Source organism: Mytilus trossulus, unplaced genomic scaffold (genome assembly GCF_036588685.1).
Source record: "Mytilus trossulus isolate FHL-02 unplaced genomic scaffold, PNRI_Mtr1.1.1.hap1 h1tg000211l__unscaffolded, whole genome shotgun sequence".
Lineage (NCBI taxonomy): Eukaryota > Metazoa > Mollusca > Bivalvia > Mytilida > Mytilidae > Mytilus > Mytilus trossulus.
The window spans coordinates 388,833-413,818 of NW_026963311.1; the positions used below are offsets into that span (position 1 = coordinate 388,833).

Genomic DNA, 24,986 nt, shown 5'->3' on the forward strand with positions numbered 1-24,986 from the left:
AACGCCATTATGTTTAGTTATCGTGTGAGTTACACTAACACAACATCGACTTTAGGTCAATATAAACACGGCCTTAGTTGATAACTTTCAATGCACAGATGTGTACTGAAAAAAAAGGGATAACGAATTTCTTTTTACTTTAAATGAGTTCACATGTCAAGGAAATATTTTGAAAGTTAAAACGTACCTAGCTATATAGGATCTTACAAATACCGGAAAGAAACTAGATATGTACATGAGTAAGTTCACTAAACATTCTACAATTCATTCAACATTTGAATTATACATGAATATAAATTATATAATCAGGTAATACCTTATAAATGTCTGGCCTACACTTCAAGACTGGTGTCTCTAAGTCTTCGAAACATTCTGCATCTGTAATAAAACAATAAGAGTAATGTCTTGTAAATGTTGATGCAATATTTAGTTTGTCCTATCCTATAAATAATGATACATAAATGTTTATTCTATAGAACCTTGTCAGCAGTTGCCTTTCTGTATACGATCTGTTTTGTTTAATCATTATTGAAAGTGGAATAGTGAAATAATTATTCGCTTTTAGCATGCTAGTATGGTTTAATTTTGTAAAAATAGGGTAAGAATAATTGATGACGATTTATTCACTTGTGAGTGAATAATTAGACCTCATGGAATCCGTATGAACGTCAATTTAACCCCTTACCTAGAGATTTTTATACAGGAAAAAACGATGGTGAACATATGTTTTTTTTTGGTCTGTAATACGAAATTAAGCAGACCTAAAACAAATACAATTGCACGTGTTCAGTTTACTATTTATATCTATATGTATGTGTATATTGCTTATATTGACATCGGAGTTATTTTGAGTTCAACTCGAAAGTTAACTAGACAGCGTCTAGACTAAAATTCACACAAAACGAAACTACATATTAGCGAGCCTATATCCTTCAAATTGATTATTTTAGACTTTTTACAATTTTGATTATACGTGAATAAGAAAACTATAAAACTACACTAAAAGTAAACATCATTAAAGTGATCTGTTTTAATGATAACAGTTGAAAGGTTTGTCATACCTAATTCACATGTATTACCAATCCATCCATTAACACATCCAAATGAACAGTGTCCTGTTTCAAGGTCACAGGGACCACTACAGTTAACTGGGCACAATTTATTACAAAGCGGTCCATAGTTTGTAGGAGGACAACCTAAAAAAATAACTTAAGAAATCTAAATATATATATAAAATCTCTTCACCATTCATATGATAATTGTTTTGTGTGTGTAAATCTTGCTATTTTTAAACGATAATGCGGTGCTGTACTCCCTAATTGATATAGATGTTAAATCAATTCCTCTAAAATAATGTAAGAGAATATAATCAAAATCGAGCAAATCATTTTATTCCTTGCAAAAAAAATTCGTTTACATTGTAACCTTCCCAAAAACAAATGATACAGAGCTTCAGAATGGGCTAGATAGTTACATTGCTATCAATTTTTAAATGACGACTTAAAAAAGTCCAAATCAAGTACTTTCCCTTTTCACATTTTGTTACACGATGAAGATTGCTAGTCATATGGTATCTTTTTATGAGGATGCGAACTTGCATAAAAATGAGTGACTTCTACGATTTCATTATTAATTTGGTCCGATTGAAATACTCACCAACAATTCCAATTTCACATACTTCAAGTGAAACATTTTCGCTCGTATGTAGATATTCATAAGTTAAGTATCTGAAAACGTCATTGACTTTGATGTTTGAGGGTAACGATACGTTGCTATATATAGTTCTATTTTCCTGTACACCACTTGCGTTTGATACGGAAATGGTATGATTACCTCCATCTTTAATGTTCACTAAAATAATTTAAAAAAACCGTTTATTTGCAGATATTCATATGTCATGCAAAACAGCCTAAACAAATTGTAATTAAGTCATCTGTCATATATTAAAAAGGTTGTTTACTTCTTTTCTATTTCATATCAAATCATGAAGACGCAAACAAAAAGTTTCCCAAATATATTAATATCTGAATTTTACGACAGAGAAGCATAGAAATTCAATGTTTATTTGAAAAGAATGATATCATTCATTAAGACAATACCAGTTTGTTGCATTTCCTTGTCAATTCGATTTTAAGAGTAGGATTCGGATTTCCCCGAGTATCACAAGCCCAGTAGTCCTTTTGTGCTGACATGAATTGTCATTGATATGGTTATATTTATAAATTTACTGTTTACAAATGTTCGAATTTTTTTTTAAATACTAAGGCTTTCTTCTCAGGCATTGATTACCTTAGCTGTATTTGGCAAAACTTTTAGGAATTTGGGTCCTCACTGCTCTTCAACTTTGTACCTTATTTGGCCTTTTTAACAATTTGGGTTCGAGCATCACTGATGAGTCTTTTGTAGACGAAACGCACGTCTGGCGTATATACTAAATTTAGCCCAAGTATCTATGATGAGTTTATTTACAACCACTGGGTCGATGACACTGCTGGTGAAAATTTATTTCCCCGAGGGTATCCCAAGCCAAATAGTCAGCACTTTTTGTGCTGAGATAAATTTTCATTGATATGGTTATATTAATAAATTTACTGTTTTTACAATTTTTTGAATTTTTTGAAAAACTAAGGCTTTTCTTTCTTAGGCATAGATTACCTTAGCTGAATTTGGCAAAACTTTTAGGAATTTTGGTCCTCAATGCTCTTCAACTACGTACTTTATTTGGCCTTTTTAACAATTTGGATTCGAGTGTCACTGATGAGTCTTTTGTAGACGAACCGCGCGTCTGGCGTATATACTAAATTTAGTCCTGGTATAAATGATGAGTTTATTGAAAGTCCTTAAATTAGCTTCTGATGATATCGCCCAGATGTGTGTATTCTAAATTATATCATTTATAGCATTAGGTGTCGGGATTGGCTGATAATGAATAAGGACGTACACTGTATAAATATTTTGCTTCATATTTCATTTTTTCAAACTGAAATTATCTGAATGAAATGATAACTGGATGATGTATAACGATTAGTGGCATAAATAATATCTTCACACATACATTTTATAACTGATTTGCAAACGACAGGGACGTGTAACGATAATCCCCAGATTTTGTCACAAAGCAGGTTGTCAGCCTGATTTAATGTAAAAATTCAGCAAAGAAGTATCTATACTGGAATCATTTTACAGCATTTTTTAATCACAAAAAAGGACATATCTCAAATGTTTGAAACTGAGTAAGTATCATGCTCGTGTGTTGTTACATTGTGATATAATTCAAATTGCATTTTGTAGTTAACTGATTATTTACCGTCTATGTTTGTTGTGATGATTATCCATGTAAAGCTCATCCCCTTCGTGCATTCATAGTCTGTGTAAGTTAACCGCTTATTGTTCATTATCTATTAATCCTATTTCTTAACTCAACACTCATTATGAGTGCATCATTCACTGTGCATTCATCGTCACTCCAATGTTCATTCTCCGTACATGTATCATCCATATGTATACTTTTGATGTGGTCAGTTTTAATTATAAAAGGCGGGCTTAACATATATTATTGTAAATATATCATTTCAATATGATATAATCAAAAGAAATAAAAAAACACTTACCACTTAAATTGAGATAAATATCCGTCACGATACTAATTTCTTTAATGTCAACCTGTACCCATATTTCGGACGCCCGCGGTATTGTGAAACACGACGTCTTATCGCCATCTACAGATAAACTAGCCAGCTGTGTATCATTTTTATTAAAAATGACCGAACCGTTAAATGCAAGGTTATCTGTAATGTACAAAACAATATAACTGTGTCTTGATTATTTAAACAAACGTCTATTAAATTTAAGACACTATTCGAATATGAAATTTGAGGCTGTTCTTTTTAATATGCAATGAATTGTAGCTTTATGTGTTATTATGAGTTTTTCATAGATGTGTATATGTATTTCTAACTCACTTTCAGTAAAAAGTGTCGAAAGAAATGGCTAAATTACAAAACTAGTACAAATTTCCAAGCGGCTTGCATTTAATATTTGATCAGTTCTAGAGTTTAAATGTCAATATTGACTCGAGAAATGATTACAGTGTTTTGATCAAATAGTTTAGGATAGTGACTGCAAATCGTTTTTCCTGATATTGAACTACCAATAACTTAAATTATTTTTGAGATGTGTGTACCTGTTAATAAAATCAAGTGATAAAACAAAGCATAGAGGAGTAATACCGCAATACGTGATGCAATGATGACATTTGTTTCAATGTACACATGTGCCATGTTAATCAATTACTGAAGTTATGTTTATTTTCAATTAGCTCAATTAAACGGAAATATATGGGACAATAATGATATAATTCTTTAAGAAAAATATAAAGCTAATATCTTTGAAATGAAAAAGTAAACTTATATCAATACCTACATGTATTAGTCGATTATCCGTAAAATAATATATCTATAGACTTTTGAATGTTATACCACCCTAGATGTGAAAATAAAACGTATATTGCCATGTTTGTCATTCAAATTGATTTGCATGTTTCAGTAGAATGCAGAATATCACTTAAATAAAAAAGATGTGTTATCAATTATGGTTGATTGAATAAAAAGTTGTTGCTTTAATTTTTATTTTACTATTTGCAGATAGACAACTGCATTAAGAACTGACAGTACTTATAAATAATTACTAACATTTGTTACAATAGGGTCCCGTCCGTCCGTCTTTACACCCTTCGGGGCAAACTGCTGTATCGGAATCGCAGATGTCTTTCAAACAATTCGTTTCATTACATCCCCAAATGCAGGAACCGTTTTCAGGAAAGCAATGTTGGTGTATACAATTTTCTGCACAATCGACCTCACAATTACTCCCCCACAATGTCGTTTGACAACCTATAACCAAAATAAATAAAGCTTTGATTAAGTCAAAATTGAAAAAAAAATAGGATGAAAAGTTCAATGGTGTATATTAAAACAAGAAAGAAGATTTGGTTTGGAATACTCCTCTTCTTTGTGTTTGGTTTGACTTTTTTCCCTTCATATGAGCGCCACTAATGTGCGCGTGTCACGTTGCAAGTTATATACCAGGTAGCATTTATAATGTTACTGTTCAAAAGCTGTGCCTGGTTTTAACATCAGTCTTAACTTTGATTTGTAATCACATTCCAATCATTTGTTATTTCGTATATGCAGATTGTTGTCGTTTTTACAAACAGCTATGTTCAAATTTCTTTATATTTCAAATTTGTTTGACCAGTCTGAAATTTTATGATGCGAACTCCCTAATCAGCAAGTTCTATATTAACTTTTGAATTAAAATCAAATTGATTATGGAAATGATGATGTTGTCAAAGAGACAAAACAACAAGACCAATTATTTCTTCATCACAGCAAAAAAATCAGGCACCATGAGAAGGGCTTTAAATATGCCTGTTTTCTTTTTGTACTTTACACAAAGTGCATTCAAAGATCAATATTGTGTTCCTGTGAAAGTTATAATGAATTGGATATAAAATCAGCGAGAGTAGACTTAAATAAAATAAAAAGAAACGGGAAGGTACATTGTTTTTGTACATGTACATTGTACCCTAAATCAAAACTCACCATGAATGCCAACATAACATAACTCAATGACACTAAAGCTTTCATTTCTTTTTACAGATCCTTTTCTATCGAAATAAATGACATATTGTCCGAGGTGATTACAAGGGATTGTCTGGCTGATGTTCGGGGGACCTGGTTCAAGATCTTTATAACAGAGATACCCTTTAGGTCCTTCTGGTGGAATACTTGATGAATTGCTTAAATATAGCTCAAATCCATGCATACGATCAGCATCTGTAACAACATCAACAAATTATGTCAAGGTTGTTTTCAAATCAATTAATTAAAAGGATATACATGTATAAAGGACAACAATTGAAACTTATTTGAAACATCTGTCACAATGGACCAAACTCCACTCGATACCGTTGAAGACATTTGTTCTCGATAGAGAGGCGCCAAAGCTGGTAATGATAAATAAAATCAACCGCATGAAAAGATTCTGTCATAACAAAAACCAAATCCTTATAAGCAACTTTTGTATTTAGGTTCATATATTGCGCATAAAACTTGTCAGGTTTTTGTTTTTAAAACATTTAAATGAACAGTAACTGTTAAATGAACGACACACTTGTACCAAATACATTGTAGGCAATATATAACCCCTTTAAACTACTTGTTATTATGCTTATGGTATTTATAATACTAAATGTCTGTAATTCAGTCACAAAACCTTATCAAAGTTACCAGTATTACAATCTAATACGAGATGAATATGACTCATCCATGACCGTAAATCAAAACATTTAAATTTTGAAATTATCAATTTCCACCACCTTAGAAGCAAAATACCAACTTTTATCCATTTAACGTGGCTCTGTACTTATATACATCCCGTCATTGTATTACTGTTCTTTGATATTTTCTGTATTCTTGTCTTTCATATTTGCTAATGCGCTTTGTCTGTATGCCTTTTTTGAGTTTCTTTGTTTGACGTGGCTTTGTACTTATACATCCTGTCATTGTGTTATTGCACCATGGTAAATGTTTTGATTGCATATTTGTTTGTTCTCATATTGGTTAAGATAATAACACAAAAAAGGGGCGAAAGATACCAGAGGGACAGTCAAACTCGAAGATAACAAATAAACTGACAACGCCATGGTTAAATATGAAAAAGACAAACAGACAAATAATAGTACACAAGACACAATATAGACAACGGAAGACTAAGCAGCACGAACCCCACCACATGTTGACTGCTGTACCTATATTTTTGACATTTTTACCAAATATGTCTCTTTGTTTTGTTCACACATCGTTGTCATTATTGTGGAGTTGTATGCAACTATTATACCAGCGAGAGGTTAAGCTAGATTTAAAACCAGGTTTAACCCACCATTTTCTACATTAAATATGCCTGTACCAAGTCAGGAATATGAAGTTGTTGTCCATTTTTTCGATGTAAAACAGTTTTTAATTTAGACATTTGATTAAGAACTTTCCGGTTTGAATTTTCCCCGGAATTTAGTATTTTTGTGATTTTTCTTTTTAGACATGTTGAAAGCCAAATCAAACACAAATTTGTAAAGTATTGAAACAAACAATAAAACATTGGGTAACATATGGCTAAAACCACCGATGTTGAACGTTGAAAACCCTGAGTATTTGGAATTAGTTGAACGGTTTTACAATATGCTTACAAATATATAACCAATGTGATATCCAAATTAACTAATAACAAACTAGTATCACATAAAACGTGAGACCACTATTTAATATCTATTAAATGGTCAAAATTGATAAACAGTAATAGTCTATCATGTGAAAAAAACTATCAGCAATATCATGCTAATGAAACAATGGAGTACAATTTAGGTTTCAAAATCTTGTTATCTTCAGCTTAAGAAATAACGATTGTTCTACGCATTTTTTCGTCTTTGTTTGTGATATTTTGATATTACTATGAGAAATATTTAGAGTTTTGTGAAAATACTTCAGTATCTGTATACTTACGGTTTTCTCTGTAGTATATTGTTATATCTGTGATGAAGGCGGTACCAAAAGAAAATTCAAACATCCACCAAGCATATTCCGAAATTATGTTTGTGTGTGAACAGTTTTTTAAACTAAAACTATTTGATATTGGCGGTTTAACAGCATTTTCTGGTTGACCACCTTCATAATACGTTGAAATTTGTGTAGCTATGCCATAATTGCCAAGGTCCTCTGATAAAAACATGAAAAAACAACGAATAGTTATAAAAGCCGTACAATATGGATGTTTCTTGTCGATTTAAATATATAATAATGAGATTATATAACTAAGGAGTTTCTTATCTTAGGCATAGATTACCTTAACCGTACATGTATTTGGCACAATTTTTTGAAATTTTGAATCCTCAATGCTCTTCATCTTTGTATTTGTTTGGCTTTATAAATATTTTAATATGAGCGTTACTGATGAGATTTGTAGACGAAACGCGCGCCTGGCGTACTAAATTATAATCCTGGTTACTTTGATTACTATAATTTAAAAATAAGAACAAGTTGTATGATTGCCAGCGAGACAGTTTCACAATAGAAAACTACAAAAATGTGCATATCAAGCTTAGTTCAATAACTGTAAATAATTTGACGATCTCCGTTTAATGATATTCGATGTGGTCTTCTTTTTAGGTACTGTTTGCAGAATATTTACGATAAAATCATTATAGATTGCACTTTGTTATTATAGGCGAGTGACTCTAACCATAAAATTCAATTTTTAATGTACCCACCTAACACACAGCTAAATTATATATCATTTGAAAACTACACACCTGTACTATATGTTTTGCCCGGTCGTAAAAAAATCGTATGGTGCAATTTCCGTCAAATCAAGATCAAAGCTCAAGGACGAATAAATTCATATTTTCTAAGATTTCAGTTTGAGTGCATAATATGACTTTTATATACTATATTCAAATCTTTAAACAATTTAAACTTATAGCAGAGAGATTAACAGTCTTCAATCAAATGCATTTTTAAATATCTAAAGCTTGTTTTTGATAGACAGCACTTGTTTACTGATATCCGAGTAAAAGTTAACAAAATGGGTGAAAACCTATTTTTTTCTTTTTGATGTACATGTAACTACTCAAAACTAAGTAAAACACTGTAATAACTGTCAAAAAAGTTTTTGCCAAAATAAATTTTCGAACATTATGTTTACTTCTGATCAATCAGCTAAACATAACAACTCATACAGTTGCCCAAAATACCGCCATCTGCGAAAAACAGCTTTTAAGCATTTTTTCTTCCTATTCAAACATTTTAAGTGGTCATTATAAGAATTAATAAACTATTCCTTAAGAATCTGAAATATGTACAGTAAAAAAAATATCAACGAATAATACTATGGCTTGAAATAAAGAGGGAAAACTAAGAGATTGCAATCCGCATTGTAACTACCAGACTGAAATTACCATCTTTCGACTTTTCTAATTGTTTGATTTGTAGCTTCATTATAAATATTCATGAAGTGAAAAGACCTAGTATTTATGTGATGTGAACCATAAAAAAAAAAGAAATTGAAAATTTAGACCAAAAAAAAAATGAAGAATATATTGATGAAAATTGAAAATTTAGAGACTTAAAAAACAGTAAATTTATTATCTAACTTGACTTCTTTTTTGCTTAAACTGCGTAGTTCAAAGTTTAAATGCATTAATTCATCAAATAAGAATAATTTTAAAGAAAAAAAATCCATTAATACGCAACGATTCTAGCTACAACTAGACTTCCTGAATAGCTTGAATGACTAGTTCATTTTTCATACGAGGATGACTTCATGCAAGAGCGTCTGGTGACAACTAAAAAGAAGCTACAAGTATCTTGCAAGTTCACTTTCCATTATAAACATTATTTTATCTCATTACATGAATAGTGACAAATTGGCGACAATGTTGGACTCGTAATTTTTCTTTTGGAATTGAAAATAAAAGACTCAACACACATAGTATACTCTATCACGTATTTTAAAATCGACGATGAGAGTTGGTTGAGAATAAGTTTTACGACAAAATATACATCTCACACTTTAAACAAGATTCCAGAGCTTGTATTTACTTTCACGATTTTGGTGATAGTGCGTAACTGCTCACAATGGAGATATTAAATAAAGACAACTATGGTATACCACTATTTAATAGTCATCAACCGATTTACAATTAAATGATACAAATCTTGGTCACAAACCAAAACATAGGTAAACGAATCATCTATAAGAGGAACGTAACGGAACAACAAAAAACACTGAACTACTATAAAAAACCCGCTAACATACAAAGGAACAGATTATTCGAAACCAACTGCCATATGCCTTGAAGACAAATGGTGGTTTGCATGAACATGGATTAACCTAGAGTTCAAATGCAAAGTAAGAATCATCCCTTTTAAAATTTTATGGACGCCAATACGAGTTGGTTGATAAACATGAATATCTTTTTCGCCAGATGACAACTGATAAATTCTTATTGACGTAATGTAGTATCGTCATCTTCGACTTGAATGTCACCTACCGAATGAGAGTTAGGAATAACATGAGCCACAAGACGGGTGTGAAGCCCCTGAGTTCACCCTAAATATTTTTGGGGTTTGTATTACTCAATCTGTAGTTTTAAATGTTGTGTGTTGTATATTGTTGCTATTTTTGTTGTTGCCCGGCTTTGTCATTTTGTTTTCAATTATTAGTTGATGTCCCTTTGATATGTTTCGTCACTCTTCAAGTAGTGAAAGTTTTAAAAAAAAAGTAGATCAATGTAGTTAAATATATCATGATGACAATTTGGTTCTATATATATATCACCGAGAGCAAATTTTAAAGTCATTTTCGCAGATATTTGTCTTATTGCGTTAGTCTCCTTCAATATACTTCGAGGCGATTTTTTGCCGATTTTCATTACTGCAAGTTAATGTCTTAAAAGATGAATAATACCAAAGGGACAATCTACATCTTAAATCATGAATCAAACAAACTTAATTAAAACCATGAACAAAATAAAATTAAAGTCCAAGAGACAAACATCAGTTCACAAAACACAGTACAGTATGAAAACAATCACTGCCTAAAACAGCGAATGATCCTATGAGGCAGGAAGGGTATGTCATTTTTTCATTTTTTTTTTTATTTCAAAACTGCTTATAGTGTTTTACATACACAAGAACCTGCATTTGTATTTTACAAGCTTATGTTTGAAATTTTCAATAGATATATAGGAAGATGTGGTGTGAGTGCCAATGAGACAACTCTTCATCCAAATAAAAATTTATAAAAGTAAACCATCATAGGTCAATGTACGGCCTTCAACACGGAGCCTTGGCTAACACCGAACAAAAAGCTATTAAGGGCCCCAAAAGTAATAGTGTAAAACCATTCAATCTGGGAAACCAACGGTATAATCTATATAAAACACGAAAAACGAGAAACATGTATAAATTACATAAACAAAAGACAACAAATGTACATCAGATTCCTGAGCTAGGACAGGTGCAAACATTTGCAGCGGGATTAAACGTTTTAAAGGTACCAAACCTTCTCCTTCTTTCTGAAGCAATAGCATAACATCACTACATAGAAAAACTCACGGTAAATTATCAATTGGCAGGCTTAACTAAATCAAAAAACGTACCTTTTATTCAAATAATTAAAAAAATAAACTTCTAAACACATTTAATATGTCAAACACGATTTAAAACGCAAGAAGAAGCAGCAGCATTATATTTTGTTCGTTTAGATCCCGTTTAGACAACCAAATGTTTCTAAACAAGGTTACTTATTTCAAAGTTGCCTACGATTTAGTCGCAAAGTCAAGCATTGCATTTAAACATGATTACATAAAGAAAATAAGTTTGACTTCGTAAAAACCATATTTTTACCTCAATTAGCTCGTATATATTCTTTTCGAACTTTAAATATCCTTTCTTTAATTATGGAAAATCATTCTCCTGCCTGATATTGACAATTAGCGATGTGCTATATCTTAACATAGAAAAACAAAATGACCGCTATTTGCAGATAACAGATTGTTGGGCAACTGTAGTAAACACTTCAATATAAGGTTGTTCTATATAGCTATGAACAATAATTAATAATTGCATCTTAAGATTACGAAACAAATATTCCTTGACCAAAACATATACAATAATCTATTTTTTTAGCATACAAATAACGATCCCCCAAGACTCATTTTGCTTTTGGAACAATTTTTCATTTTTTTTAGGTGTGTGATGAATTTCGATTTTCCGGAAATATTGCAATCTTACCTCTTATTTTTTGTTCGATTTTAAATAATGTATTATGTTATATAACGTTCATATGATCTTTTGGAACATTTTCTGGTACAAGAATAAGAAAATGGCATTTTGTTTAATAATCACTAAAAGTTGGTATGTTTATTCATGACCTTTGACCTTGATTTAACACAAAATGCAACGTAAGATTTTTTAACGACCGGGCAAAACAGAAAGTACAGATTATTTGCTTTCGATTGATATATAATACAGCCGTGTGTTAGGTGGGTGCATTAAAGTCGTTAACTAAGCGTTCTTTTGAAATAAGACACTCGCCTTTTACAACTGTGTCGCAAACCACACATCTTTAGAAAAGAAAATTTACTATTATTAGATATTTTCTTTTGTTTTGTTAACACACTGGTTCCCAGATATCATCTATATGATTTAACTCACACATATCAAGAGCTACCAAACGAGTATAACTGCACATGCATAGCGGCCAAACTGAATTATGAAAAGGTCCTTAGTGAAGGGAGGGATAGTACAGAATGTTTAGGTATAAGTTTAAATTCTTAGAATTTTAAGACATATAATTGTAGAAATTATGCCACACTGCCCTATGTTTAGACATTAGAAAAAAAATAATAGTCCATATCAACTTTCTGTTCTAGGAAATATTTTTAACAAAGCTTCATATAAAAATTGATACAGCCTTAGCATTTCCTATGAGGGATTTAATTGTCTATATATCCACAGAAGTCGAAACTTTAGTTACTTTTAAAATTATTTAAATTCAATATCATATATCAATCGGTAGAAAACGATTATGATGTAGAATTGTTCAAACCAATCGTATGTCTTAAAAAATAGGATTGCTTTTTATATTGTTTTTATTGCAAACATTGAAAAACTTACTTTGTGCTGCAACTATCAACAACACAGTGGTTTGAATAATTAAAACCAGTAGTATAGATAGTGTCATCTGTGCTAAAATGTTAAGAAAAGAACATTTATATATCATATGCAAGGGAGGAAATATATGGATACCATTTGATTACAAAGGAAGTAAAAAGTCGTGTTTATGATACTAATAATATCTAATGAATCTAAGCAAAACGAAGAGGCATTTCATAATAAAGAGGAAACAAATAAACACTTGTAATATATACATTAAAAGTGAGGAAACAAATACTTACATACGTACCTAATCATATGAAAACAATCACATGTACTCATTAGATACCACTTCATAGTGCATAAATGTCATATAAATTAGAATGTTAATGGAAAAATGTATCTTTATATCGGTTTATTTGCCATAGTAATTGAAAAACTATTTAAGCATGAATTTTGTTTCGAATGCCATACATTGAAGCAGATTTGTTTGAATGATGTATTAAAGTTATTTCGTCTATAAAAAAGCTAACATAAATGTAAAGCCATATTGCGCAGCCAAGTTGTTTAATCACTTAATTAAAACTGATCACGTTTTGTTCAAAAGGCTTGATGTGTCGTGCGCACACATACAATAAATAACGAATTGTTGGTCCTCAATAATCCTAAAATCATATTTTATTTTGGGTTTTTTATATTCGAGCGTCGCGATAAGTCTTTTGTAGATGAAACGCAAATTGTTGTTCAAGTAACCAGAACCTCTTTATATGAATGGAAAACGCAGGAACATTTATTCTCATGCACATGTAGTTTATCATTATAAAAGGTCATAACTCCATTGTACAGTATTATACATGAACACAGCACTGATACAAATGGATATCGGACGATGTGGTATGAGTGCCAATAAGACAACTCTCCATCAACGTCACAATGTGTAAAAAGTAAACAATTATGGGTCAAAGTACCGCCTTCAACTCGAGCTTTGGATCAAACTGATCAGCAAGCTTTAAAGGGCCAAAAATGACTATTGAAAAACGATGCAAACAGGGAACCAACAGTCTAATCCATATAGAAAACGAGAAAATATAAACACATTTTAATCATATAAATAAAAAAGAATCACTGAACAACAGGGTCCTGACTTAGGACTTAGGCAGGAACAAAATAATGTAACAGGTGTTAACGTTTAACGGGCATACAGTTACAGGGGGAGGTAATGACGTCGCTAACGTAAAATGTTATTTTCGCGACGTCAAACTGTGACATATCGGGAAAAGATGCATTTTTCGACTGTTTTTTATCATTCAAACTTGTTTAATTTGAAAACAAATGCATATACCCCCATTTTTTGAAACGACATTTTGTTTCATTTTGTAGGGAGATTATGTGGACCAAATTTTATAAAACTGTAAATAGTGCAATTTTTTTAATTTTGGAAAATACACAGCAAAAAATGACATTTTTATCAATTCTTGACTATTTGATAAATATGAGTTTTTTCTGAACAAAAAATCATAAATTTTTAGAATTCTAATACAATACAGATATTACAAATTGTTTACCAAAAACAATTTGTGTTTATCTTTTAAAACAAAAAAGTTATGTCTTTTTCGTAAGGGAAAATACCGCCAGAAATCCGAATTTTTAGCAAATTTACAAAATTTAGACCTCATTTAAAATAAAAAAAAACAGCACATGAAGGTACATTTTTTATTACATATTTGATTTAATCATGAAAACAATAGTTTATATGCAAATTGTTATGAACTTGTAAATACGGGATCAAAACTGTATCGTATGCCATTAACAGACGCCAACCTTCACCCTTAACTGAATCAGTCGTAACATTAAAACATAAAAAGACAAACAATAAAACTTCAATTGAAATTGCTTGACTCATCAAAAATACATGCTTACAAACTCAAGTAAACATAAACTGAATGTATAAATCTTATCTAAGACGCAATATAAATTTAGTATTAATAAAAAAGAGGGATGTAAAACTACGAAAAAAAACTATTACGTAGGACAAAACGGCGTCAAGTTGAATAACGTACACACAACTATATACTTTTGTTGTTAGGATAACGAAATATTTTTACAACACCTAATGTATAAACAGAAAATATTGTGTGCACATATAATCTAGTATCACTAATGAAATAAAAAATACAAACTTTTATGTTTATATATATATATATATATATACAACTCGTCTAAACATCAACCCAACAATGTTAGATCTGTAAATTTGCTTTCGCAAATTTTTGGTTCTTCCCTCGCCGGGATTCGAACCCATGCTACTGTGATATCGTGACACCAAATCGCCTGCACTGCAGCCGTCCCGCTAGACCACACGACCACCTGGGCTCTCAAAAAAGAGCTTTCGGTGGCCATATGTTACCTTTCCACGTCAGTTTTAATCTAGCGGCGTACTACAGTACATGATATATAAGGCATGAAGATGTTATTGTTACAGATCAGCTAAATTATCTATAGTAAAGGATCCTACAAATTAATGTAAGATACAGTCACAGAAAATAATTATATTCATAAGTACGTCTGAGTCAGTGACAACCCTACAACAGATGTATCCATCGGATCGCCATCAATGATGGTGATACATGGCTGTGTACATAATGTATATACAACTCGTCTAAACATCAACCCAACAATGTTAGATCTGTAAATTTGCTTTCGCAAATTTTTGGTTCTTCCCTCGCCGGGATTCGAACCCATGCTACTGTGATATCGTGACACCAAATCGCCTGCACTGCAGCCGTCCCGCTAGACCACACGACCACCTGGGCTCTCAAAAAAGAGCCTTCGGTGGCCATATGTTACCTTTCCACGTCAGTTTTAATCTAGCGGCGTACTACAGTACATGATATATAAGGCATGAAGATGTTATTGTTACAGATCAGCTAAATTATCTATAGTAAAGGATCCTACAAATTAATGTAAGATACAGTCACAGAAAATAATTATATTCATAAGTACGTCTGAGTCAGTGACAACCCTACAACAGATGTATCCATCGGATCGCCATCAATGATGGTGATACATGGCTGTGTACATAATGTATATACAACTCGTCTAAACATCAACCCAACAATGTTAGATCTGTAAATTTGCTTTCGCAAATTTTTGGTTCTTCCCTCGCCGGGATTCGAACCCATGCTACTGTGATATCGTGACACCAAATCGCCTGCACTGCAGCCGTCCCGCTAGACCACACGACCACCTGGGCTCTCAAAAAAGAGCTTTCGGTGGCCATATGTTACCTTTCCACGTCAGTTTTAATCTAGCGGCGTACTACAGTACATGATATATAAGGCATGAAGATGTTATTGTTACAGATCAGCTAAATTATCTATAGTAAAGGATCCTACAAATTAATGTAAGATACAGTCACAGAAAATAATTATATTCATAAGTACGTCTGAGTCAGTGACAACCCTACAACAGATGTATCCATCGGATCGCCATCAATGATGGTGATACATGGCTGTGTACATAATGTATATACAACTCGTCTAAACATCAACCCAACAATGTTAGATCTGTAAATTTGCTTTCGCAAATTTTTGGTTCTTCCCTCGCCGGGATTCGAACCCATGCTACTGTGATATCGTGACACCAAATCGCCTGCACTGCAGCCGTCCCGCTAGACCACACGACCACCTGGGCTCTCAAAAAAGAGCTTTCGGTGGCCATATGTTACCTTTCCACGTCAGTTTTAATCTAGCGGCGTACTACAGTACATGATATATAAGGCATGAAGATGTTATTGTTACAGATCAGCTAAATTATCTATAGTAAAGGATCCTACAAATTAATGTAAGATACAGTCACAGAAAATAATTATATTCATAAGTACGTCTGAGTCAGTGACAACCCTACAACAGATGTATCCATCGGATCGCCATCAATGATGGTGATACATGGCTGTGTACATAATGTATATACAACTCGTCTAAACATCAACCCAACAATGTTAGATCTGTAAATTTGCTTTCGCAAATTTTTGGTTCTTCCCTCGCCGGGATTCGAACCCATGCTACTGTGATATCGTGACACCAAATCGCCTGCACTGCAGCCGTCCCGCTAGACCACACGACCACCTGGGCTCTCAAAAAAGAGCTTTCGGTGGCCATATGTTACCTTTCCACGTCAGTTTTAATCTAGCGGCGTACTACAGTACATGATATATAAGGCATGAAGATGTTATTGTTACAGATCAGCTAAATTATCTATAGTAAAGGATCCTACAAATTAATGTAAGATACAGTCACAGAAAATAATTATATTCATAAGTACGTCTGAGTCAGTGACAACCCTACAACAGATGTATCCATCGGATCGCCATCAATGATGGTGATACATGGCTGTGTACATAATGTATATACAACTCGTCTAAACATCAACCCAACAATGTTAGATCTGTAAATTTGCTTTCGCAAATTTTTGGTTCTTCCCTCGCCGGGATTCGAACCCATGCTACTGTGATATCGTGACACCAAATCGCCTGCACTGCAGCCGTCCCGCTAGACCACACGACCACCTGGGCTCTCAAAAAAGAGCTTTCGGTGGCCATATGTTACCTTTCCACGTCAGTTTTAATCTAGCGGCGTACTACAGTACATGATATATAAGGCATGAAGATGTTATTGTTACAGATCAGCTAAATTATCTATAGTAAAGGATCCTACAAATTAATGTAAGATACAGTCACAGAAAATAATTATATTCATAAGTACGTCTGAGTCAGTGACAACCCTACAACAGATGTATCCATCGGATCGCCATCAATGATGGTGATACATGGCTGTGTACATAATGTATATACAACTCGTCTAAACATCAACCCAACAATGTTAGATCTGTAAATTTGCTTTCGCAAATTTTTGGTTCTTCCCTCGCCGGGATTCGAACCCATGCTACTGTGATATCGTGACACCAAATCGCCTGCACTGCAGCCGTCCCGCTAGACCACACGACCACCTGGGCTCTCAAAAAAGAGCTTTCGGTGGCCATATGTTACCTTTCCACGTCAGTTTTAATCTAGCGGCGTACTACAGTACATGATATATAAGGCATGAAGATGTTATTGTTACAGATCAGCTAAATTATCTATAGTAAAGGATCCTACAAATTAATGTAAGATACAGTCACAGAAAATAATTATATTCATAAGTACGTCTGAGTCAGTGACAACCCTACAACAGATGTATCCATCGGATCGCCATCAATGATGGTGATACATGGCTGTGTACATAATGTATATACAACTCGTCTAAACATCAACCCAACAATGTTAGATCTGTAAATTTGCTTTCGCAAATTTTTGGTTCTTCCCTCGCCGGGATTCGAACCCATGCTACTGTGATATCGTGACACCAAATCGCCTGCACTGCAGCCGTCCCGCTAGACCACACGACCACCTGGGCTCTCAAAAAAGAGCTTTCGGTGGCCATATGTTACCTTTCCACGTCAGTTTTAATCTAGCGGCGTACTACAGTACATGATATATAAGGCATGAAGATGTTATTGTTACAGATCAGCTAAATTATCTATAGTAAAGGATCCTACAAATTAATGTAAGATACAGTCACAGAAAATAATTATATTCATAAGTACGTCTGAGTCAGTGACAACCCTACAACAGATGTATCCATCGGATCGCCATCAATGATGGTGATACATGGCTGTGTACATAATGTATATACAACTCGTCTAAACATCAACCCAACAATGTTAGATCTGTAAATTTGCTTTCGCAAATTTTTGGTTCTTCCCTCGCCGGGATTCGAACCCATGCTACTGTGATATCGTGACACCAAATCGCCTGCACTGCAGCCGTCCCGCTAGACCACACGACCACCTGGGCTCTCAAAAAAGAGCTTTCGGTGGCCATATGTTACCTTTCCACGTCAGTTTTAATCTAGCGGCGTACTACAGTACATGATATATAAGGCATGAAGATGTTATTGTTACAGATCAGCTAAATTATCTATAGTAAAGGATCCTACAAATTAATGTAAGATACAGTCACAGAAAATAATTATATTCATAAGTACGTCTGAGTCAGTGACAACCCTACAACAGATGTATCCATCGGATCGCCATCAATGATGGTGATACATGGCTGTGTACATAATGTATATACAACTCGTCTAAACATCAACCCAACAATGTTAGATCTGTAAATTTGCTTTCGCAAATTTTTGGTTCTTCCCTCGCCGGGATTCGAACCCATGCTACTGTGATATCGTGACACCAAATCGCCTGCACTGCAGCCGTCCCGCTAGACCACACGACCACCTGGGCTCTCAAAAAAGAGCTTTCGGTGGCCATATGTTACCTTTCCACGTCAGTTTTAATCTAGCGGCGTACTACAGTACATGATATATAAGGCATGAAGATGTTATTGTTACAGATCAGCTAAATTATCTATAGTAAAGGATCCTACAAATTAATGTAAGATACAGTCACAGAAAATAATTATATTCATAAGTACGTCTGAGTCAGTGACAACCCTACAACAGATGTATCCATCGGATCGCCATCAATGATGGTGATACATGGCTGTGTACATAATGTATATACAACTCGTCTAAACATCAACCCAACAATGTTAGATCTGTAAATTTGCTTTCGCAAATTTTTGGTTCTTCCCTCGCCGGGATTCGAACCCATGCTACTGTGATATCGTGACACCAAATCGCCTGCACTGCAGCCGTCCCGCTAGACCACACGACCACCTGGGCTCTCAAAAAAGAGCTTTCGGTGGCCATATGTTACCTTTCCACGTCAGTTTTAATCTAGCGGCGTACTACAGTACATGATATATAAGGCATGAAGATGTTATTGTTACAGATCAGCTAAATTATCTATAGTAAAGGATCCTACAAATTAATGTAAGATACAGTCACAGAAAATAATTATATTCATAAGTACGTCTGAGTCAGTGACAACCCTACAACAGATGTATCCATCGGATCGCCATCAATGATGGTGATACATGGCTGTGTACATAATGTATATACAACTCGTCTAAACATCAACCCAACAATGTTAGATCTGTAAATTTGCTTTCGCAAATTTTTGGTTCTTCCCTCGCCGGGATTCGAACCCATGCTACTGTGATATCGTGACACCAAATCGCCTGCACTGCAGCCGTCCCGCTAGACCACACGACCACCTGGGCTCTCAAAAAAGAGCTTTCGGTGGCCATATGTTACCTTTCCACGTCAGTTTTAATCTAGCGGCGTACTACAGTACATGATATATAAGGCATGAAGATGTTATTGTTACAGATCAGCTAAATTATCTATAGTAAAGGATCCTACAAATTAATGTAAGATACAGTCACAGAAAATAATTATATTCATAAGTACGTCTGAGTCAGTGACAACCCTACAACAGATGTATCCATCGGATCGCCATCAATGATGGTGATACATGGCTGTGTACATAATGTATATACAACTCGTCTAAACATCAACCCAACAATGTTAGATCTGTAAATTTGCTTTCGCAAATTTTTGGTTCTTCCCTCGCCGGGATTCGAACCCATGCTACTGTGATATCGTGACACCAAATCGCCTGCACTGCAGCCGTCCCGCTAGACCACACGACCACCTGGGCTCTCAAAAAAGAGCTTTCGGTGGCCATATGTTACCTTTCCACGTCAGTTTTAATCTAGCGGCGTACTACAGTACATGATATATAAGGCATGAAGATGTTATTGTTACAGATCAGCTAAATTATCTATAGTAAAGGATCCTACAAATTAATGTAAGATACAGTCACAGAAAATAATTATATTCATAAGTACGTCTGAGTCAGTGACAACCCTACAACAGATGTATCCATCGGATCGCCATCAATGATGGTGATACATGGCTGTGTACATAATGTATATACAACTCGTCTAAACATCAACCCAACAATGTTAGATCTGTAAATTTGCTTTCGCAAATTTTTGGTTCTTCCCTCGCCGGGATTCGAACCCATGCTACTGTGATATCGTGACACCAAATCGCCTGCACTGCAGCCGTCCCGCTAGACCACACGACCACCTGGGCTCTCAAAAAAGAGCTTTCGGTGGCCATATGTTACCTTTCCACGTCAGTTTTAATCTAGCGGCGTACTACAGTACATGATATATAAGGCATGAAGATGTTATTGTTACAGATCAGCTAAATTATCTATAGTAAAGGATCCTACAAATTAATGTAAGATACAGTCACAGAAAATAATTATATTCATAAGTACGTCTGAGTCAGTGACAACCCTACAACAGATGTATCCATCGGATCGCCATCAATGATGGTGATACATGGCTGTGTACATAATGTATATACAACTCGTCTAAACATCAACCCAACAATGTTAGATCTGTAAATTTGCTTTCGCAAATTTTTGGTTCTTCCCTCGCCGGGATTCGAACCCATGCTACTGTGATATCGTGACACCAAATCGCCTGCACTGCAGCCGTCCCGCTAGACCACACGACCACCTGGGCTCTCAAAAAAGAGCTTTCGGTGGCCATATGTTACCTTTCCACGTCAGTTTTAATCTAGCGGCGTACTACAGTACATGATATATAAGGCATGAAGATGTTATTGTTACAGATCAGCTAAATTATCTATAGTAAAGGATCCTACAAATTAATGTAAGATACAGTCACAGAAAATAATTATATTCATAAGTACGTCTGAGTCAGTGACAACCCTACAACAGATGTATCCATCGGATCGCCATCAATGATGGTGATACATGGCTGTGTACATAATGTATATACAACTCGTCTAAACATCAACCCAACAATGTTAGATCTGTAAATTTGCTTTCGCAAATTTTTGGTTCTTCCCTCGCCGGGATTCGAACCCATGCTACTGTGATATCGTGACACCAAATCGCCTGCACTGCAGCCGTCCCGCTAGACCACACGACCACCTGGGCTCTCAAAAAAGAGCTTTCGGTGGCCATATGTTACCTTTCCACGTCAGTTTTAATCTAGCGGCGTACTACAGTACATGATATATAAGGCATGAAGATGTTATTGTTACAGATCAGCTAAATTATCTATAGTAAAGGATCCTACAAATTAATGTAAGATACAGTCACAGAAAATAATTATATTCATAAGTACGTCTGAGTCAGTGACAACCCTACAACAGATGTATCCATCGGATCGCCATCAATGATGGTGATACATGGCTGTGTACATAATGTATATACAACTCGTCTAAACATCAACCCAACAATGTTAGATCTGTAAATTTGCTTTCGCAAATTTTTGGTTCTTCCCTCGCCGGGATTCGAACCCATGCTACTGTGATATCGTGACACCAAATCGCCTGCACTGCAGCCGTCCCGCTAGACCACACGACCACCTGGGCTCTCAAAAAAGAGCTTTCGGTGGCCATATGTTACCTTTCCACGTCAGTTTTAATCTAGCGGCGTACTACAGTACATGATATATAAGGCATGAAGATGTTATTGTTACAGATCAGCTAAATTATCTATAGTAAAGGATCCTACAAATTAATGTAAGATACAGTCACAGAAAATAATTATATTCATAAGTACGTCTGAGTCAGTGACAACCCTACAACAGATGTATCCATCGGATCGCCATCAATGATGGTGATACATGGCTGTGTACATAATGTATATACAACTCGTCTAAACATCAACCCAACAATGTTAGATCTGTAAATTTGCTTTCGCAAATTTTTGGTTCTTCCCTCGCCGGGATTCGAACCCATGCTACTGTGATATCGTGACACCAAATCGCCTGCACTGCAGCCGTCCCGCTAGACCACACGACCACCTGGGCTCTCAAAAAAGAGCTTTCGGTGGCCATATGTTACCTTTCCACGTCAGTTTTAATCTAGCGGCGTACTACAGTACATGATATATAAGGCATGAAGATGTTATTGTTACAGATCAGCTAAATTATCTATAGTAAAGGATCCTACAAATTAATGTAAGATACAGTCACAGAAAATAATTATATTCATAAGTACGTCTGAGTCAGTGACAACCCTACAACAGATGTATCCATCGGATCGCCATCAATGATGGTGATACATGGCTGTGTACATAATGTATATACAACTCGTCTAAACATCAACCCAACAATGTTAGATCTGTAATATATATACAATTCGTCTAAACATCAACCCAACAATGTTAGATCTGTAAATTTGCTTTCGCAAATTTTTGGTTCTTCCCTCGCCGGGATTCGAACCCATGCTACTGTGATATCGTGACACCAAATCGCCTGCACTGCAGCCGTCCCGCTAGACCACACGACCACCTGGGCTCTCAAATAAAGAGCTTTCGGTGGCCATATGTTACCTTTCCACGTCAGTTTTAATCTAGCGGCGTACTACAGTACATGATATATAAGGCATGAAGATGTTATTGTTACAGATCAGCTAAATTATCAATAGTAAAGGATCCTACAAATTAATGTAAGATACAGTCACAGAAAATAATTATATTCATAAGTACGTCTGAGTCAGTGACAACCCTACAACAGATGTATCCATCGGATCGCCATCAATGATGGTGATACATGGCTGTGAACATAATGTATATACAATTCGTCTAAACATCAACCCAACAATGTTAGATCTGTAAATTTGCTTTCGCAAATTTTTGGTTCTTCCCTCGCTGCACTGCAGCCGTCCCGCTAGACCACACGACCACCTGGGCTCTAAAAAAAAAGAGCTTTCGCTGGCCATGTGTTACTTTTCCACGTCAGTTTTAATCTAGCGGCGTACTACAGTGCATGATATATAAGGCATGAAGATGTTATTGTTACAGATCAGCTAAATATATATATATTCCGTATCTTAAGATGCCATGATAATAAAAGTCCCTTTGAATTTTTAGTTACATTACCAGCTCATTTTTTATTAGAACTAAAATTTATCTTACCTTCTTCAAAATATGTTAAAGGGTGATAAAATCAACATGTCCTAATTTGTATATGTGAAGGAAACTGATGTTGCATCCGGTGTCAATATGAAGAATTTTCAATCTTCCGTGTGTGATGATATAAAACGGGCGGTATATTTTTAGAGACTTCCTTAAGTTTGTATCATATTCCTTTATATATATAATTATATTTTAAGTGCTCAACTAAAAGAAAATGACAAAATTAACATCGATAAAATTTCAAAGATGTGAAATCTGAATTTCCTTTAGTGTTTTAATGTAAGCAAATCCAATTTTAAAAAGACCCTTACAAAAAGGAAAATAAAAACATATCCTTTTAATTTAAAATGATTTTCCTAAAAAATAAATTAATAAAAATGAGAATGGAAAGCGGTAATATGGCAACGAAAAGACAACAACCTGACTAACGATCAGAAAACAGACCGATGCTATCAATGGTTCTGCAACACAGCGTGAAAATCCTGCACTGGATGCAGACCTCTGTCAGCTAACCGCCAAATTGTTTTAAACACATTAAAATCTGAAACATATAAATCCATCAATAAAAAAAATTCAGACAAGAATAAAAAAGAAAAGAAGCTCCCGACTTTTGGACTGGCGCAAAAATGATGCGGTGGATTTAAACATGTTTTGTTAGAATTCAACCCTCCATCCGTACCACTTACCAATGTAGAATATACAGACACACCTTTGGCTGTTATCTGCCCTTTGGTCATGTTGTTGTCTCTTGGATGCCATTCTCAGTTTTATTTTCACAACAATACGCTCAGTAAAACTCGGTTAAAAAATTTTAATCCGATTTTTTTAATAAATCTGCATTACAAATATATGTCAATCATTACTAAGAAAGAAACAATACATGTCAAGCATTACTAAGAAAGAAACAACATATGTCAAGCATTACTAAAACCTATTACGCAAAAATAGTTATAGATGGAAAATACATTCTAGAACTGTCCTAAAAATTAGTAGTTTTCAAGTGACATGTCTATAACACCTAGTTGACACATGTTTTATATATGTTGCATTTCTTTGTAGTTTTTGTGGCAGGCATTCACAAAAGACTTGACATGACATGTGCTAAACAATATTTCATGAAATAATGATAGGGCCTTACATATAATTGTTATTAGATTATCGCCTACCTGACCTACTTTGATTAGATATTCTGAAGCTCTCATAGTGGGAATAGATCCGTTATTATCACAACTGAGATTAATTTAAACATATTCAGTATCTGTTGCAACAGATACACAATGCGTGGTGATTAAGTTTATGTGGACATCCTTC

The 24,986-nt window shown here is 34.3% G+C and overlaps 1 protein-coding gene across 1 annotated transcript in view; it reads right to left on the reverse strand.

Moving 5' to 3' along the window:
• LOC134701037 (plexin-B2-like) overlaps positions 1 to 23,785 on the reverse strand; it is a 48,126-nt gene extending 24,341 nt beyond the window's left edge. The window contains exons 1-9 of the mRNA XM_063562179.1: positions 23,676 to 23,785; positions 12,735 to 12,806; positions 7,560 to 7,772; positions 5,604 to 5,837; positions 4,692 to 4,892; positions 3,612 to 3,788; positions 1,657 to 1,851; positions 1,062 to 1,196; positions 317 to 378 (exon numbers count right to left, since the gene is read on the reverse strand). Of these exons, the coding sequence (XP_063418249.1) occupies positions 317 to 378; positions 1,062 to 1,196; positions 1,657 to 1,851; positions 3,612 to 3,788; positions 4,692 to 4,892; positions 5,604 to 5,837; positions 7,560 to 7,772; positions 12,735 to 12,801 (1,284 nt within the window). The 5' untranslated portion in view covers positions 12,802 to 12,806; positions 23,676 to 23,785. The remainder of the gene's footprint in view (positions 1 to 316; positions 379 to 1,061; positions 1,197 to 1,656; positions 1,852 to 3,611; positions 3,789 to 4,691; positions 4,893 to 5,603; positions 5,838 to 7,559; positions 7,773 to 12,734; positions 12,807 to 23,675) is intronic.
• Positions 23,786 to 24,986: the final 1,201 nt, after the last annotated feature.